Source organism: Vitis vinifera, chromosome 6, assembly GCF_030704535.1.
Source record: "Vitis vinifera cultivar Pinot Noir 40024 chromosome 6, ASM3070453v1".
Taxonomy (NCBI): Eukaryota; Viridiplantae; Streptophyta; class Magnoliopsida; order Vitales; family Vitaceae; genus Vitis; species Vitis vinifera.
In genome coordinates this window covers 3,122,098-3,139,642 of record NC_081810.1, presented here as the reverse complement: position 1 = coordinate 3,139,642, position 17,545 = coordinate 3,122,098, and the positions used below count along the sequence as shown (strand labels likewise).

At 42.8% G+C, this 17,545-nt stretch overlaps 1 protein-coding gene and 1 pseudogene across 1 annotated transcript; both read right to left on the bottom strand.

Moving 5' to 3' along the window:
* Window positions 1-1,076: 1,076 nt before the first annotated feature.
* On the bottom strand, window positions 1,077-1,705 carry LOC100245047 (ripening-related protein grip22-like; annotated as a pseudogene).
* Window positions 1,706-15,302: 13,597 nt separating this feature from the next.
* Window positions 15,303-16,172, bottom strand: GRIP22 (ripening-related protein-like). The gene is given in 1 exon segment (NM_001281123.1): window positions 15,303-16,172. A coding segment is annotated over 1 exon segment (663 nt). The 5' UTR covers window positions 16,161-16,172; the 3' UTR covers window positions 15,303-15,497.
* Window positions 16,173-17,545: the final 1,373 nt, after the last annotated feature.

Here is a 17,545-nt window from a genome sequence, read left to right as displayed (position 1 = left end):
TCTGCTCCTTCACAAGATTTACAATACATCTGCATGGGAAGAATGCTTATAAAAGAGGCCATAGGCAATAAGGTCAAGGGGCTTTCCCCTTGAAAAACACTCTTTAAATCCATAAACCCATTTTTGTATCTAGAAATGATGGAACAAAAAATTTCAATTATTTATGAAGATTTTTGAGCATCTTCATCTCTCATTGATTTACAAAGGGGCCATTTGATCATCGGATCCCTTTTATTTAGGTATTTTATTTCCAAATGGTATATATATAATAGGTTTGAAATGTAGGGTTCTATTTTAAAAGTGTCAAGGGTGCAAATCTAGATTTTGGGTCATATTGGTCCTTTACCCAAACATAATTTTGACTTTCAACACATGATACACGTGCAAATCTAAATTTTCTCCAAATTATTTCCGCTTGTGCGCATAATACACGTGGTGCTTGGGAGTCATTGGCTTTCCCTGCTAGTTATTGGGCTTTCTGTTCATTACGATTTTTCTTCCTCCTCATTATTTGTGCCACACTTCATCTGGGATGTCTTTACATTACGACTTTCATGTAGTGCTATAGAGCCGGAGTGGAAAGTCTTAATTAGTCTATAAGCTATAAAGTTAGGATGGTTGGCAGGAAAATTTTTGATAATTACCTGAATGAGTGTGGAACTGGGGCCATCCTAAGAGATTGAGACCTACGTACTCTACAATTAATTCTCATGATAGTTGGGATATCCATAGGGCAATAAGTGTGTGAATTCATAGACATGTACAAATGTATCCGAGTAGTCGTATAAAGTCTTTGGTTTACAGTTATATGTTCTACTACCACAACACTTGACAAAGCTTTGATATATCTGTACTGTGGTAAGTTTTAAGTCCAAAAGACCCATAGGTATGCATATCTATTTTCCTAAAATGTTTGCAGATATTTTAATTATAGTTATTTCGATGAAAATGAGTAGATTGGAATAGATAATTAATACTATGAGAATCCTAGAGATACTAATTGGTTGGTACGTACGTACTGCCAACAGTATCTTGTAGGCAGATAGTATAGTAATGTTCACATGATATATGTTGCGTTGACGAAGTAACTGCATGTATTAGTAATTGGGGCATCACGGAAAACATTAATCATAAAGATTTGGAGTCACACTCATCCACCACTGTGACACGCTCCTCCCATTTTGAGTCGTTATCCTAATCATCTTTCCACACTGGGATCCCCCATTATACCACCCAGTTGACAATGCTACGATGCGCTCTGAATTGTCATGGTATTTGTTGTCGCAAGTGGATGGGCCTCCACCGTCCCCTCCTTTTTCAAAATTATTGTTAGTTAGAACGGCAGGCGTGGAGGAGGTGACCGGAGGAGAGCATGTGTAGGTATTTTTGGGTTTTCCACCATTGCACGCAAGAGTTCCGGAGGGCTGGCAGGTACCGGGAGGTGGAGGTGGAGGGGTAATTGAACTTCCTCCATTTATGTGAGTCCCGACCTCGGGATCGTCGTTACATTTACCATCGATGCATGAGCTGACCTTCACAGTCATTAAGTGTTTGACATGAGCCACCACAAGAAGATATACCCAATTCCAGGAATGGAAGGGACAATATATTGGACACAAGCCACACGGATGCTAACCACACTACAGGTGAATTTGCCATTGCAATTTGGTTCTACTCTCAGTATTCAGTAACCCAAAGAGGCTTAATGGTCAAGGAATGAAGCTTGCATCCACTTATATACTCAACTCATGCCCTCATGCGGCTCCACCATATCAAGAAATTAAGCAGCCACATGTTTTGTTTTTTCTTTGCAGTTAATGCCTCATCTGGATGGCTTCACTTCAACTCTTTCGGTTGACGACGTAACTGAAGCCTTTTCTTCTAGTTGCCTTGATTTCAGTGCCAGTGGGACTTCTCTCTGGCGTGGCTTTACTCTTAGGATGATGTTCCCCACACTCGACCCGCCACACAATTCGAAAATGACGGATCATTCTTCAATCTCATTTTAATCTTTTTAAGCAACCTAAATATCAAATTATATTGAGATATCAAATAAACCTTTTTCTTATCATGTAATATCACCTTGTTCGATAATTACCCCATCATAGAATTATCCTTAGTTGTTTTGAGTTAATTGGCACTAGGATGAGCATGATGACCTCTCTGTTGTCACCTCGCGTATCAGGTGGGCCGCGTTGCTGCTAGATGGATGGACACGCGATTCTCAACACACAAGGGGTTCTTGATTCAGTGGTTGTACCTGCAAAAAGGCATCCGGACAGGGTGTCCGGATGCACCCTCCGATGATGTTGTTAGCCATGGTAAGAGAATAAGATATATGAGGCAGTTGGCCTTTTACTAGGTGTCAAGAGGTTACCGGGAGATCATCCCTTTCTTCTTCGTGTGAAGTCATATATATACAGCTTCAGGGGTACTGTTCCTCTCATTAATGGTGGGGAGATATTTTCTGTTGTGATGATGACAATAGGTGTTAGTAGGAGCACTATCATCCTACGAATGGCTGTCAGAGACCATGGTAGGTGATGCGGCTGTCAGAGATCGTGGGAAGCGATTATGCAGAATGATCGTGGGAAGTGACTTGCTGTCACTTCCTCTTGTCTTCTCATTCTGCAGGTGATGGGATGTGGGCCATGGCTGTTTGTTGTGATTGCGTGTAAGACTCGCTTTACTTTAATTGACCATCCAGACGATTTATATCCGGATGGATCATGCTGAATATCCGGATGTGTTTGTGGAGACTATCCGGGTGTCTACGTTCTGCCAGCGTCGTTTGCTCTTCCTTGGATAGGAGAAGCTGAAACGTTGTTTGTCTTTCCTTGGGGGGTTCCGGATAGGATAGTCGCACCATACGTATCTGTAGGGGAATCCGGATGATGATGGTCCGGCTGACAGCACGTGCCACGCGTCACCATGAGCCGCGTGCCACGTGTTTCCCAAGGGGAGGGGTCCCTACATTGCCCCCCTTTTTAACTTGCTTATTTTGCCAAAAAATGGGCGGGTTAAAAATAACTGGGTTTTTGAAAATTGAAAAAGTCCATTCGTCTAACTTAGCCACGTGGCGAGTGGGGGTGCGAAAGCCAAAAAAGGCATTTATGGCGAGCCGCCGACCCTGTGTATCCCCAGGCAATATGTCGTTTCAATGATAACACGGCTGTTGGTTTGGCTTTCCGAGGGGCTGTCCTGCTATAAATAGGGCACTGTACCTCTTTTTGTATTTTTTCTACTGCATTCTCTTGAGAGCCTTCCTTCTTCTTACTTTTTCTGCGTCCTTTGCTTTTCTGAGAAAAACTTCGAACGACCTCGTTTGTTTGTTGCCGGTGATTTTATACCGAGAGAGTAACCGTTTTTCTTCTCCAGAGCTCTATTTGGTACGTACCTCTTTGCTATTGTCATTCCTTTGGTTGCGTTTGCCGGTTCTTTAAACTTGGTTCCTGGCTTTGTTTTGAACAAGTCGCTTGCAATTGTTTGTTTAATGTTGGTACTTTGTTGTTTGTTTGGAGGGGTTTTTGAGGGGTTTTTCTGACTGCTTTGAGTTTGTGTATTTTCTGATTGCTTGGTCTGGACCGTTTGCATTGTTTTTGCGTGTAGATTTTGCTTTGGCTTTGTGGTAAGAAATGACTCCAAAAAAGACTGTTTCGTCTGTCCGGGTCAGCGAGGCTGGCGAAAAGGCGATAGATAAACTAAATGCGAAGGAGTTCCGGGAGCGATTCCGCATCCCCCATGACGTATTGATAGACCTGGTGAACGAGGAGGCGGCTATTCCTACTGAGAAAGGTGGAAAAAACGCTATCCTCTTCACAAAGGAACAATTCAACGCGGGGCTCCGGTTCCCTCTGCCAGCCTTGTTCAAGGAATTCCTCCACTTCTCTCAGATTCCACCCATCTTCATTCATCCCAACCTTGTCCGGGTGCTGATGGGATGCAGCATTATCAACATGCTGTACAGCCTCGACCTTACGCTACTGGAATTGTTCTTTGTCTATTCCCTGAAGAAAGCAAAGAATGATATCTTCAGTGTGTCCGCTCACCTGCCCTCCCTTCAAATGGTGACAGAACTGCCAGATTCGACAAAGGGAGGGGCGAAGGGGCTGGTGGCAGTCTGGGGTGGATGGGCGGGGCTATCGCAGCATCCGTCGAGGCCTTTTTCTCCGAATTATACCTTACAAATCCCGGGTAATCTTGTTTTGCGATTTTTTATTCGGATTTTGCTTTGCTGATTTTTTCTGATTTTTCCGGACAGAATTCTCACCCTTTGTTGCTGACAATGCAGGTTTGGAATTGAGGGGCCACCTTGTGGATTGGGTGGAAAAGGCGTCCTTTGCCTGCGTCTGCAAATTATTTGAAATAGACCCCAAGGAGAGGGCCTACAAAACATTGCTTTCCGCGCGGAATTTGACGGAGGTCGTCCGGGAGCCCCAGGAATATGTTATCAATATTCTTCCTAGGAAATTGGCAAAGGATGAGATAGTGCCTGGGGAGCATTATACTGTGAAGGAGCTCCCCCTCTGTCAGGAAGCCAAAGAGGCTGACGCTGAAAGGCGGCGAAAGCTCCTGGAGGATAGAGATCAGAAAAAAACTGAAGGCACTATCCGGAAGGCTCCCGGACAGAAGCGGGGTCCGGACTCTCCTCCAAAGAAAACTTCAGGAAAAAGGGGGAAGCTGGTGAAGAAGCATGGGAAGGACATGAAGGAACCCACTCCTCCCAAGCAGTTTCCTCCTCCCCAAACTACCTATGAGGGGGAAGTAATGATAGAGGAGCCAGTAAATGCTGCTCCGCACTCTATCTCAAGCGGCCCCGGACGCATGTCGGGGTTGAATCACTCAGGTCCTTCCTTGGTCGCGGCTGCGCGTCTGGCTAACGTGGCTGAGGAAGCTGCATCTATCAACCGTCCGGGCAACCTTAATCCGGATGCTGATGCAGCTGAAACGGCCCCGTTGGAGGAAGCGGGAGCAGAAAGCCAAAGTCAGCCTTCCGACGACCCGGATCGCCTGGCTATAGTCCTGGTGAAAGGGCCTCCCCTCAAGAAGCCGCGTTTGACGCGCGATCTACAGTCCGGACTCTTTGAGCGGCAGCAAGAGATTGAAATTAGCTGCGCTTCTGCCCATGACGCTCATCCGGATGGAGGCGAGGTGGAGATGGCTACTGAGACCTCAGCCGCCCCGGCAATAATTCCGGCTGAGGATGCATCCGGACCTATGTGTCCGGACGAAAATATGGGGGCTCCGATTCCGGGACAAGAGTTACCCTCTACTTCCTCACCTGAGGAGGAATCTGCTGACGATGCCGCTCCTGCTAGCCCTTTCAGCTACGCGGAGTTGGAAGTTAAGTTAAAGCAGATTACTCCTGACTGGAAAGCCATCAAGCCCTCTGCTCAGATGTTTGATATGATAGAAACGGTATATCGTTGTCTTGTGTTTTTGCTTTTTGATTTTTTGTTGCACTGATGTGTTTATTGTAGTGTGATTTATGTCTTTGCTTTTCTTGTTTGTGTGTCAGCTGGTGAGGGGCCTCCGCAGCATGTCTCAACAACACGATCTTTTTACTCAGCTGCTGCAGACTGCAGACTATATGAGGACCTTCTCCTCTCGGCACCAAGAGATTGAAAATCAACTGCGTCTGAGAACGGAGGAGGCTGAGGCCAGTCTATCCAACCTGCGAGAGGAAAATGAAGCCCTCCGGGTGGAGTTGGCTGAGGCAAAGGGTCGAGAAGAATCAACTGCGGGCCGCCTTCATGAGGCGGAGGGTGAGGCAGCCCGGCTAAGGGATGAATTGAGTCGACTCCGGACAGAAGTTTTGAATGAAAAGAAACAGAAGGAAGACTTGCAGCTGCGTCTGGATGTGCAAAAAGAGGAACTTGAACGGGAGTTTGCTGTGGAAAGAGAGGAACTTGCAGCGGATTACCAGAAACAAGTGGATGATACATTTATCTTTGGGTATCGCTGCTGCATGAAGAAGAACGGTATAAAGCGAGATACTCCTTCAATTCCTCCAAGTGAAGAAAAGAAGCTCCATGAGAAACTTGCTCCCTGATAGTTTATCTCTTTTTGCAATTTTTCTGCTGTAATTTTTCCTTCTGTATATTTTTGTGGTCCGGATGTCTCTTTGTAATTACATTTACTCATATCAATAAAACTTACTTCTTTCTCATTTGCACTCGTGTACACTTTCTACTGATAATACTGCTTTAAATTGAACACATTCCATGGTCTGAGTAACGGAGTGCCATCTAGCTTTTGTAAATGATAGGCTCCATTTTCATTTGCCTTAGACACTATGTAGGGTCCTTCCCAATTGGCTTGGAATTTTCCTGCGCCTACTTCAGCAGTATTTTCAAAAACTTTTCTAAGTACTAGCGTACCATTTTTGAAGTTTCTGGGCCTGACTTTTCGATTGTAATGCGCTGATGCTCTTTGTTGATAATCTGCCATCCGGATGGATGCGCTTTCTCTGACTTCGTCTGCCCAGTCCAAATTTCTTCCTAGTTCCGTGTTGGCGTCTTTTTGCTTTGCTGCATCAGTCCGGATAGTAGGGAGACCTATTTCAGTGGGAATGACCGCATCTATTCCATATGTGAGGGCAAAAGGGGTATTTCCTGTTGGTCGTCCGGGTGTAGTTCGATAGGCCCATAGGACGCCGGGTAGCTCCTCCACCCACTTTCCTTTGGCTTGCTCCAGCCTTTTCTTTAAGGCATTGATTAAAGTTTTGTTTGTGGCTTCCGTCTGGCCATTGCTTTGAGGATAACGTGGCGTGGAGTATGAATTCCGGATATTCAATTCCGAACAGAAATTCCTGAATGCAATGCTGTCAAATTGTGGACCATTGTCAGCTATGATGATTTGGGGAATTCCAAAGCGGCAAACAATGTTCTTCCATACGAATTTGGTGACATCTTTATCTTTGATGCTTGCATATGCTTCAGCTTCTACCCATTTACTGAAGTAATCAGTGGCGACAAGAAGGAATTTCTTTTGGGCAGGTGCTGCTGGGAGGGGTCCCACTATGTCCATGCCCCACTGCGCGAAAGGCCATGGGCTTGAGACCGATTTCAATGCTGCTGATGGCACATGTGGAATGGGGGCGTATCTTTGACATTTATCACACTTTTGGACATATGCTGCCGCGTCTTTCTTCATTGTTGGCCAATAGTATCCTTGTGAATGAGCTCTATGTGCTAGGGATCGTCCTCCCGTATGATTTCCGCATATTCCTTCATGTAATTCAGCTAGCACATACTGGGCCTCTGTATGCCCAAGACAGCGAAGATAAGGCCCTGTGAAAGATCGCTTGTACAGGTGTCCCCCGATCAGGGTGAAGCGGGCAGCCTGCACCCGGATTTTGTGTGCTTGTTTAAGATCTTTGGGTAAAGTGCCTGTCCGGATATATTCTGCAATATCCTGCGTCCATTCTTGATTATCCGTTTGGGTTGCCTCAATGGTGTTGCAAGTGGAATTTTCTGCGACAGAGGGATTGGCTTGCACATATATGGGCAATAGAATGGCTTCTTTGATAGGTAGAGAGGCAGCTATGCCGGCCAAAGCGTCAGCGTGCCTATTGTCAGCTCGCTTAATTTTTTCGATTGTCCACTCGGTGAATTGCTGTAAGGTGCTTCTTACTTTGGCCAAGTATCGCGCCATGCGTGAGTCCTTAGCCTCATATTCTTTCTGGATGTGCCTTACCACTAGTTGCGAGTCGCTGTAGATCCGGAGTTTGGAGACAGATAGAGCAAGGGCGAGGTCCAATCCGGACAGGATGGCCTCGTATTCTGCCTCATTGTTAGACGCGGAGAATCCCAACCGGATGGTTTGCTCCAGATGTTCCCTAGTTGGGGACTGTAATACGAGCCCAACTCCAGAGCCTGATGAGCGCGAGGCTCCGTCAACTCGTAGTGTCCACCACTCCTGTTCACTTGATTCGTGGTGCTGGTTGGGTCTTCGTGAATATTCGAGCACAAAGTCGGCCATTACTTGGCCTTTTTTGGATAATCTGGGTTGGAATTCGATTCCAAATTCGCTCAATTCGATGGCCCATTGTAGCATTCGCCCAGTTAAATCTGGTTTGTGTAGAATGCTGCGAAGGGGTTGATCGGTCAGTACAATCACTGGGTGGGCTTGAAAATAGGGGCGGAGCTTTTGGGCAGCACTTCGAAGAGCTAAGGCTGTTAGCTCCATTTTTGAATACCTGGTTTCTACATCTGCCAATGCCCTGCTGACATAGTAGACAGGTTTCTGCTCCTTTGGTGAAGGGCAGCGGAATAGAGCGGTGCTGATTGCCCATTCTGAGACAGCTAAATACATATATAGCTTTTCCTTTGGGATGGGGCTGCTCAAGATGGGTGGATGCATAAGACAATGTTTAATTCTTTCCAACGCGTTTTGGCAATTGTCCGTCCATCCCTGGGTTCCAGCTTTTCGTATCGCTAAGAAGAAGGGTCGCAACTCATCAGTGAAGCGGGCTATAAAACGTCCTAACGCAACGAGCTTGCCTGTGAGGCGTTGTAACTCCTTTTTGTTCCTGGGGGGAGGTGTCTCCATGACTGCTTTGACTTGATCCGGGCTGACTTCTATGCCTCTTTGGCTGACCATAAATCCCAGAAACTTGCCAGCACTCACGCCAAAGGCACATTTGGAAGGATTTAGCTTCATGTCGTACTTTCGCAAGAGGTAAAATACTTCTTGTAGATGGAGGATATGCTGCTCTCGAGTTTTGCTTTTAACCACGATATCGTCAATGTATACCTCGACCGAGCGGCCTATCAGAGGTTTGAAGATTTTAGTCATCAATCTTTGATACGTGGCGCCAGCGTTTTTGAGTCCGAATGGCATGACTTTGTAGCAATAGAGGCCGTGTGGCGTTATGAATGCTGTTTTTTCTTCGTCATCCGGAGACATGGGAATTTGGTGATATCCGGAGAAGGCATCCAAGAAAGAGAGCATCCCTTGCCCGGAAGTGGAATCCACAATTTGATCTATCCGTGGTAAGGGAAAACTGTCTTTTGGGCATGCATTATTGAGATTGGTGTAATCAACACAGACTCGCCATTTGCCCTCTTTCTTTGGTACCACTACTACATTTGCCAACCAATCCGGATAAGATACCTCTCTGATGAATCCTGCTTCCAACAATTTGTTAATTTCATCTTGGATAACTCTTTGTCTATCCGGGTGAAAGCGTCTAATCTTCTGTCGAATGGGTCTGGCTGCTGGAAGGACGTTAAGCTTGTGAGAGGCGATAGAGGGATGAATTCCCTTCATATCCGAATGTGTCCATGCGAAGATGTCATGGTTGCTTCGAAGGATATTTTGTATGCTCTGGGTTTCTTCTTGTGTCATGAGGGAACTGACGTTTGTGAGGTGATCATTCTCTTCTGAGATTTGGATTGTTTGTAAGGGATCTGCTACCGGGGGATCCTTGTCCACCGGACCCAATAATTGCTATTGGTCGTGCGCAATGCTAGGTTCAGGGGGAGATGCATCCTCCTGGTTAGCGACTGCTTCACGTGCTATTTGGTAGCACTGGCGAGCGGCTAACTGGCTGCCATACAAGTCAGTTTGCCCTTCGTTGGTGAGGAAACTCACCATTTGATGATATGTGGAAGGGATGGCTTTCATGTAGTGAAGCCATGTGCGTCCCAAGATGACATTGAAGGGTGACAACTCTTGTACCACCGAGAATTGCACGTTGAGAGTGACTGGTCCAGCTCGAATCGGCAGTATAATGTCTCCTAAGGATGTTGTTGATGATCCGTTGAATCCGGATAAGATTCGTCCGGGGTTTTCGAGACCCGCGGGACTATGTCCCATATGGCCAATGACTGATGCTTGTACTAGATCGGCTGAACTGCCTGGATCAACCAAGATACGTCTTACATCAAAATCTCCTATTTCTAGAGAGAGGATGAGGGCGTCGCGATGTGGCTGTAGCGTTCGGGTGGGATCTACTGGTGGGAAAATGATTGTCCCATCAATGGGGCGAGGGCCCTCCCCAGTAAGACCCGGCCGGATGGAATTAATGCGTTCGCGTATTGACGCGGCTCGCAGCAATTTCTGTCTTTTCCGCCTGGAATCGTATTCCTCGTCAGATGGGCCCCCGTTGATATAGTTTATGACAGCCTTGGGGGCGACTGGGGCCCTCGGGGCCCCAGAGTTATGATGCTGTGATGCGTCCCTTCCTCCAGTATCTGAGGGGAGGTACTGTTTTAAATGTCTTGCTTTGATGAGCCTCTCAACTAGATACTGGAGGGACCGACATGTCTTTGTTGTATGACCATGGTCTTTGTGGAAGGCGCATTTCTTGCTGCGGTCTCTTATAGATGGGTCCGTTTCGAGGGGTCTAGGCCACCTGAAGTCGGACAACCCTTGGATCATTGGGAGAAGTTTTTCGTATGATATGGATAGGGGTGTGATGGACGGCCTATCCGGACGACTCGGCCCGTCCTGCCTCCGGTCAATTGGTTTTGGCCGGTCCGGAGGTTTGGCATGTCTGTCCACGTTATCTCTAGAAGCCCGTCCGGCAACCAAAACTTGCTGAGTGGCTGCACGTACGTCATCTTCGAGCATTGAATATTTGTTAGCGCGTCTGAACAAATCGTCCATCGTTGTAGGAGGTTTTTTTGCCAGCGATTCGAAAAATGGGGTGCCTGGACAGATGCTTCTTTTGAAGATCTGTAGGACAGCGTCCATGCTGCAAACCTCTATTTGGAGTACGGCTTGGCCAAATCGTTTCACAAATTCCCTCAAGGATTCGTTGTCTTTCATTTTTATGTTCTGGAGGGTGCTGATATTCTGCTTGTGTCGAGCAGAGCATAAGTACTGTCCCACGAATGCTTCAGAGAGGTCCCTAAAATTGTCAACAGAGTTAGGAGGTAGGCGATGAAACCATGAAAGGGCCTGCCCTTGAAGGCTGGCAAGGAATACTTTGCATAATAATGCATCGTTGCCAATATCGAGCGTCATAAGCTGTCGATAGTGCATGATGTGATCGAAGGGATCGTTGGTCCCATCGTATGTGGAAAACTTTGGTACGAGAAATCCTCTTGGGGGCTCGTAATGGGTGATATGAGAGCAAAAGGGCGTGGAGAGCATGTCATCCAGCCTTTTGCTGATGGAGCCAATGGGTGGCTCGTTTGGGAGGTTTCTCCCAGCTGGTCGTTCCGCTAGGTGTGAGTGATCGTTCCGCTAGGTGTGAGTGAACGTTCCGCATCGCTGGGGTGACCATGGGGTCACGATGCGGAGGTACGTTCTGCACCATGGGAGCAATCATAGGATCGGGGCGTGGCGCCCGAGTTGTGGCTACTGGTGGCCTTGATCTCCCAGGCTCCTGTGGGTCTAGTCTTGCGCGCATAGAACTTGACAACTGTGATTTTCTATCACGTTGTCTTTTTGCTGAGAAATGAGTGGAATCTGAGCTTTCCTCACGGGGAGCTCGAGGCATGGGTGTGCGTGGCTCATGGGGCCTTGCGTTGTATGTTCCTGGGACAGCTCCTGTTGACCCAGGATATATTGATTCTGGCTCTGGCCTTGAGTTCGCCACTTGACCTTTTGAGCGCTGACGACGAGGAGGTCTTGATGTTGAGGCTTGAATGCGTAACACAGCGTTTTCTTCCCTTAACCTCTCCGTCTCCTGGAGGAGAGCTCTTAGCTGTTTTTCGCTCGCCAACTGTCTTTTTTCGATGGCTTGACGCCATTCGTGATTATCTTCTTCCTCTCTACCAGATGATCGACTTTGGGAAGGTGTGGCCATCTTTGCTAGTGACTGAATCAAAATAAAAAGTAAAAGGTTCCCACAGACGGCGCCAATGTTGTCACCTCGCGTATCAGGTGGGCCGCGTTGCTGCTAGATGGATGGACACGCGATTCTCAACACACAAGGGGTTCTTGATTCAGTGGTTGTACCTGTAAAAAGGCATCCGGACAAGGTGTCCGGATGCACCCTCCGATGATGTTGTTAGCCATGATAAGAGAATAAGATATATGAGGCAGTTGGCCTTTTACTAGGTGTCAAGAGGTTACCGGGAGATCATCCCTTTCTTCTTCGTGTGAAGTCATATATATACAGCTTCAGGGGTACTGTTCCTCTCATTAATGGTGGGGAGATATTTTCTGTTGTGATGATGACAATAGGTGTTAGTAGGAGCACTATCATCCTACGAATGGCTGTCAGAGACCATGGTAGGTGATGCGGCTGTCAGAGATCGTGGGAAGCGATTATGCAGAATGATCGTGGGAAGTGACTTGCTGTCACTTCCTCTTGTCTTCTCATTCTGCAGGTGATGGGATGTGGGCCATGGCTGCTTGTTGTGATTGCGTGTAAGACTCGCTTTACTTTAATTGACCATCCAGACGATTTATATCCGGATGGATCATGCTGAATATCCGGATGTGTTTGTGGAGACTATCCGGGTGTCTACGTTCTGCCAGCGTCGTTTGCTCTTCCTTGGATAGGAGAAGCTGAAACGTTGTTTGTCTTTCCTTGGGGGGTTCCGGATAGGATAGTCGCACCATACGTATCTGTAGGGGAATCCGGATGATGATGGTCCGGCTGACAGCACGTGCCACGCGTCACCATGAGCCGCGTGCCACGTGTTTCCCAAGGGGAGGGGTCCCTACACTCTCCATCATGAAATCAATTCATTTTTCTTGCCACTAGTTCACGTGACCCAAAGGGTCTAAGCATCTAAAGGAGATCATCACAAGAGAACATGACAAATGCAACTAAGGGAGAGAGAGGTAGTGCACGTTTATGGCTTGAATTCAAAGTCTTTGCACATGCTACACACTACAACTAAACCTCTAGCTGCCTTTGGTTGCCCATACTCTTGACAATGATCACTTTGAAAAGGCTTTCGGTTGAGCAAAATGAAAATTCGTTTTTAAAAATAAAAAGTATAAAATTTTATTTCTTGTTTATTTCTTAATCAAATAAAAACACTAAAATTAAATTTGTTCATATATTTTACATTTCCTTTACTCTAATTTTATTTTAAAATAATGCAAGAAAAAGTTTAAATCTATTTATAAAATATAATAAAATGAATTAACCTAATATGAAAAAATATATATACTTGATATAACTTTAAATTGTAATAACACTTATAAAAGAATATTATATTTCAAATATATACAGATAAGTCATGCTATATTGTGTAATTTTATTCATTTTCATTTTCATTTATATTTATGATATTCATATAGAAGGATCTCACAAGATTTTGTTTATTATCTTTCTTTCAACCTTTTAGAAAACAGGTTTTGGTTTTCCAAAAAATTTCTAAAGCACATTTAGAGTTTTGGGTTCCATTTGTTTTAGAAAACATTTACTAATAAGAATTTCTCTTTTTCCCTTTACTAAAATATGGTTAATAAAAAACTATTTTTAAAAACTAAAATCAATAAAATCTTGTTAAAATGGTTTATATATACATATTTTGGTATAACATGGCATCGATTGAGTTTGGTAAGTATAGAAATGTCTTAGAAAGACAAATTAGTAGTTGGTGTAGCATGACATCCATCGAGTTTTTAAAATTGATCAAAATGAATTTTTTTTTAGGGTTTAAAAACTACATGAACCTTGAAGCCTGGATTCAATGCTTGAGAAGCACTCAAATGCTCTGAGGGTAGGGATGGCAATGGGGCGGGTTTATTCGGGTACCCGCCTCGTCCCGTCTCTAATGGGACGGAGTTTAATTTTAATAAATAGGTTTGTGATGAGTTTGAGAATTTTTTTAAAAACTCGGGACTGGTTCGGGTATTGCCCCACTCCACCCAGCCCTGCTCCGATTATATATAAAATTAATTTTTAAATTTAATTTAATTTATAATTTAAAATTAATTTAATTTAATTTTTATTTTATTATTTTTAATATATAGATAATAATAAAATATTTTTAATAAAATAAGTTATAAAAAATATAATAATTTAATTATTTATAAAATATATTTATTTTAATATAATTAAAAATTTAAAAGTAATTTTTTTAAAAAAAATTAAAAAAAAAAAAAAGTTAAACAGGACAAGTATGAAAATTTATCATACTCGCCTCGGCCCGTCCCATCCCGTTTAATTTTTTAAATGGGATGGGAATGAGAATTATTTCGAATAAACGGGGTGGGGTTGGGATGGGGGCGACCTGTCCCGAACCCACCCCGTTGTCATCCCTATATGAGGGTGCTTGAGCACTCGACATAGAATCCTCTAGAATTCTAAAGTTTTCTCTTTCCAATTTTAAAGGATTTAAATTGCATGAGGATTTTTTGAGAATTGGTCCACTAAGTCTGTGGGCGTACATATACCTTACTCAAAAAGGTTTTTGGCTTAGTTTTTCTAGCTGGAAAATGTAATTTGTCTTCTTATTCTTAAAGCTTTCAAGGAAGTGTTCATGTTTGTCTTTGTTGGATTGTGAAGGAGATTTGCATCATTTTAAGCGCTAAGATGAGATTCAAATGCAATCTGCTAGATAAAAGTGTGTATTGTATTCTCATATAATAGATGTAGATTTGAAGTTTATGACTTCTGACTTTTTATTTCTTCATATTGCATGAAAGTTTTCCATGTTAAAAATATTTTATTTTGTGTGTTGATTGGTTTTTTTTTATCTTCCCTAATTATTGATTTTTAATTCAACTAATCAAGATTGGGTTTCTACAACCCAACTTTGAATATGGACTAGTAAGTGACAAAATCAACATTTAAGTTCCATATCTCAGAGTTAATTTGTGTTCTAACTTTAATTATTTTATTTTATTTTAAATTATTTAATAGATAAATAGATATGAAATCTGGTTTAGGTATAAGGCACTTAGGCTTTTATCAGTTAAATTATCTTGTATTAGGATAGACAATAATAGAAAAACTGTTGAAAAGTATAGATCAAGACAAAGTATTATATATGTATATATATGACTGATGTACCCGTCAATAACTCCATGGGGCTTTTTATATTTGGGTTCCAGGATGATATTTCTTATTGCACAGCATCTCTTTCCTGGGGATCTTGTTAATTTCTTCACTGCGACCTCATCAAAGTGATCTAGTACCACCCATTAGATAAGACCTTCTATGTTCTTTTCTTTTCTTTCTTTTTACTTTTTAAGTTTCTTTCGATTTTACAACTTTTTAATTTTAAAATATGTATTTTCCCAAGATCAGTATTGCTATATATAAGGTGAATCTCAATGTCAAATTAATATAAAATACTCATTGGAAGTTGATGTAGTTTAGGCGTTGCATTAATAATCAATGTGATGGTTCAAGTAGATCGTGACGCAAATCACTCTTCATTAATCAAACCACTTAATGGGGTTCTGGTGGCACTGGGCTAGTGCCTTCCAGTTTTATTTCAGTGCATGCATATATTGCTGCAAAATTACATAAAAATAGTGCTTGGCGGAGCCATACAAACCAAAATAGAGAGGGGAACACAAAGAGGAGGGTACGTACGTACACACAAAAACCGAGTAACCAACCAACCATATACCTAAGCCATGGACCAAGTAACGTCCACTTCACCAATATTGATATCCAGCCCCAAAGCATTCCACACAGCATTAGATCCATCAACTATGTTATTATCACAGGGGGGCTGACCTGCATGCTCTTTGTCACAGCCGTGCATGGAGTCACACTCATCCACCACTTTGGCCAACACGCTCCTCCCATTTTGAGCCGTTATCCTGATCATCTTTCCACACCGGGATCCCCCATTATACCACCCAGTTGACAATGCTACGATGCGCTCTGAATTGTCATGGTATTTGTTGTCGCAAGCGGATGGGCCTCCACCGTCTCCTCCTTTTTCAAAATTATTGTTAGTTAGAACGGCAGGCGTGGAGGAGGTGACCGGAGGAGAGCATGTGTAGGTATTTTTGGGTTTTCCGCCCTTGCACGCAAGAGTTCCCGAGGGCTGGCAGGTACTGGGGGATGGAGGGGAAGGGGTACTCGAGTTTCCTCCACATATGTGAGTCCCGACCTCGGGATCGTCGTTACATTTACCATTGATGCAAATGAGCTGACCTTCACAGTCATTAAGTGTTTGACATGAGCCACCACAAGAAGATAAGCCCAATGCTAGGAATGGAAGGGACAAGATATTGAACACAAGGCACACCGATGCTAACCACACTACAGGTGAATTTGCCATTGCAATTTGGAGCTACTCTCAGTATTCAGTAACCCAAAGAGGCTTAATGGACAACGGATGAAGCTTGCATCCACTTATGTACTCACCCCATGCCCTAATGCGGCTCCACCATATATATTTTTTTTTGCAAGGCTCCTCTAGATGGCTTCACTTCAATCTTTCGGTTCATGACGTAACTGAAGCCTTCTCTAATTTTAGTGCCAGTGGGACTTCTCTCAGCTCGCGGCTTCACTCTTAGGAGACTTTTCTCATACGGTAATTTAAAAAAGTTATGCTTAAATTATTATAGTAGAAGAAGTTATTACAAATATACGGTAGTTTTTACCACTTAGGAGAGAGGAGAGAGGGTGAGTAGATAATTTTTTTTTAAAACCAAAATCATCATTTCAAATTTCAAATAGTTTTTTCAAAAGATGATTTAAAAAAAATTTCAAAAGATGATTTAAAAAAAATTTCAAAAGGGAAATCCTCTCTTCAAGAGACGAGTTCTATGAAAATATATATATAAAAAAATTCCCAAATTATATATATAAAAAAAAAACAATTCCTCAAGAGAACTTGTCTCTTCAAGAGACGAGTTCCCATGGAAAAAAAATTCCCAAATTAAAAAAATAAAAAGAAAAAAAAGAAAATTCCTCAAGGGAACTTGTCTCTTCAAGAGACGAGTTCCATGAAAATATATATATATATATATATTAAAAAATTCCCAAATTATTAAAAAAAAAAAAAACAATTCCTCAAGGGAACGAAAAAAATTCCCGAAATAAAAAAAAAATAAAAAAGAAAATTCCTCAAGGGAACTCGTCTCTTCAAGAGACGAGTTCCATGAATATATATATATATATATATTTTAAAAAAATTCCCAAATTATAAAAAAAAAAAAAAAAAAAAAAAAAGACGAGTTCCCTTGAGGAATATTTTTTTTTTTTTTAATTTGGGAATATATTTTTTTTTAAAAAAAAAAAATTTCATGGGAACTCGTCTCTTGAAGAGACGAGTTCCCTTGAGGAATTTTCCTTTTTTTTTTTTTTTTTTTTATAATTTGAGAATTTTTTTAAAAATATATATTCATGGAACTCATCTCTTGAAGAGACGAGCTCCATTGAGGAATTGTGTTTTTTTTTTTTGGGAATTTATATATATATTTTTTGTGGAACTCGTTTATTGAAGAGACGAGTTCCCTTAAGGAATTTTTTTTTAAAAAAATATATATTTTTTTCCATGGAACTCATCTCTTGAAGAGACGATTTACCTTTTGAAATTTTTTTAAAATCGTCTTTTGAAAAGACAATTTTGGTTTTAAAAAAAATTTATCGGTTCACTCTCTCTCCTCTCTCTTAGGTGGCAAAAACTACCATATATTTATAATAACTTCTTCTACTATA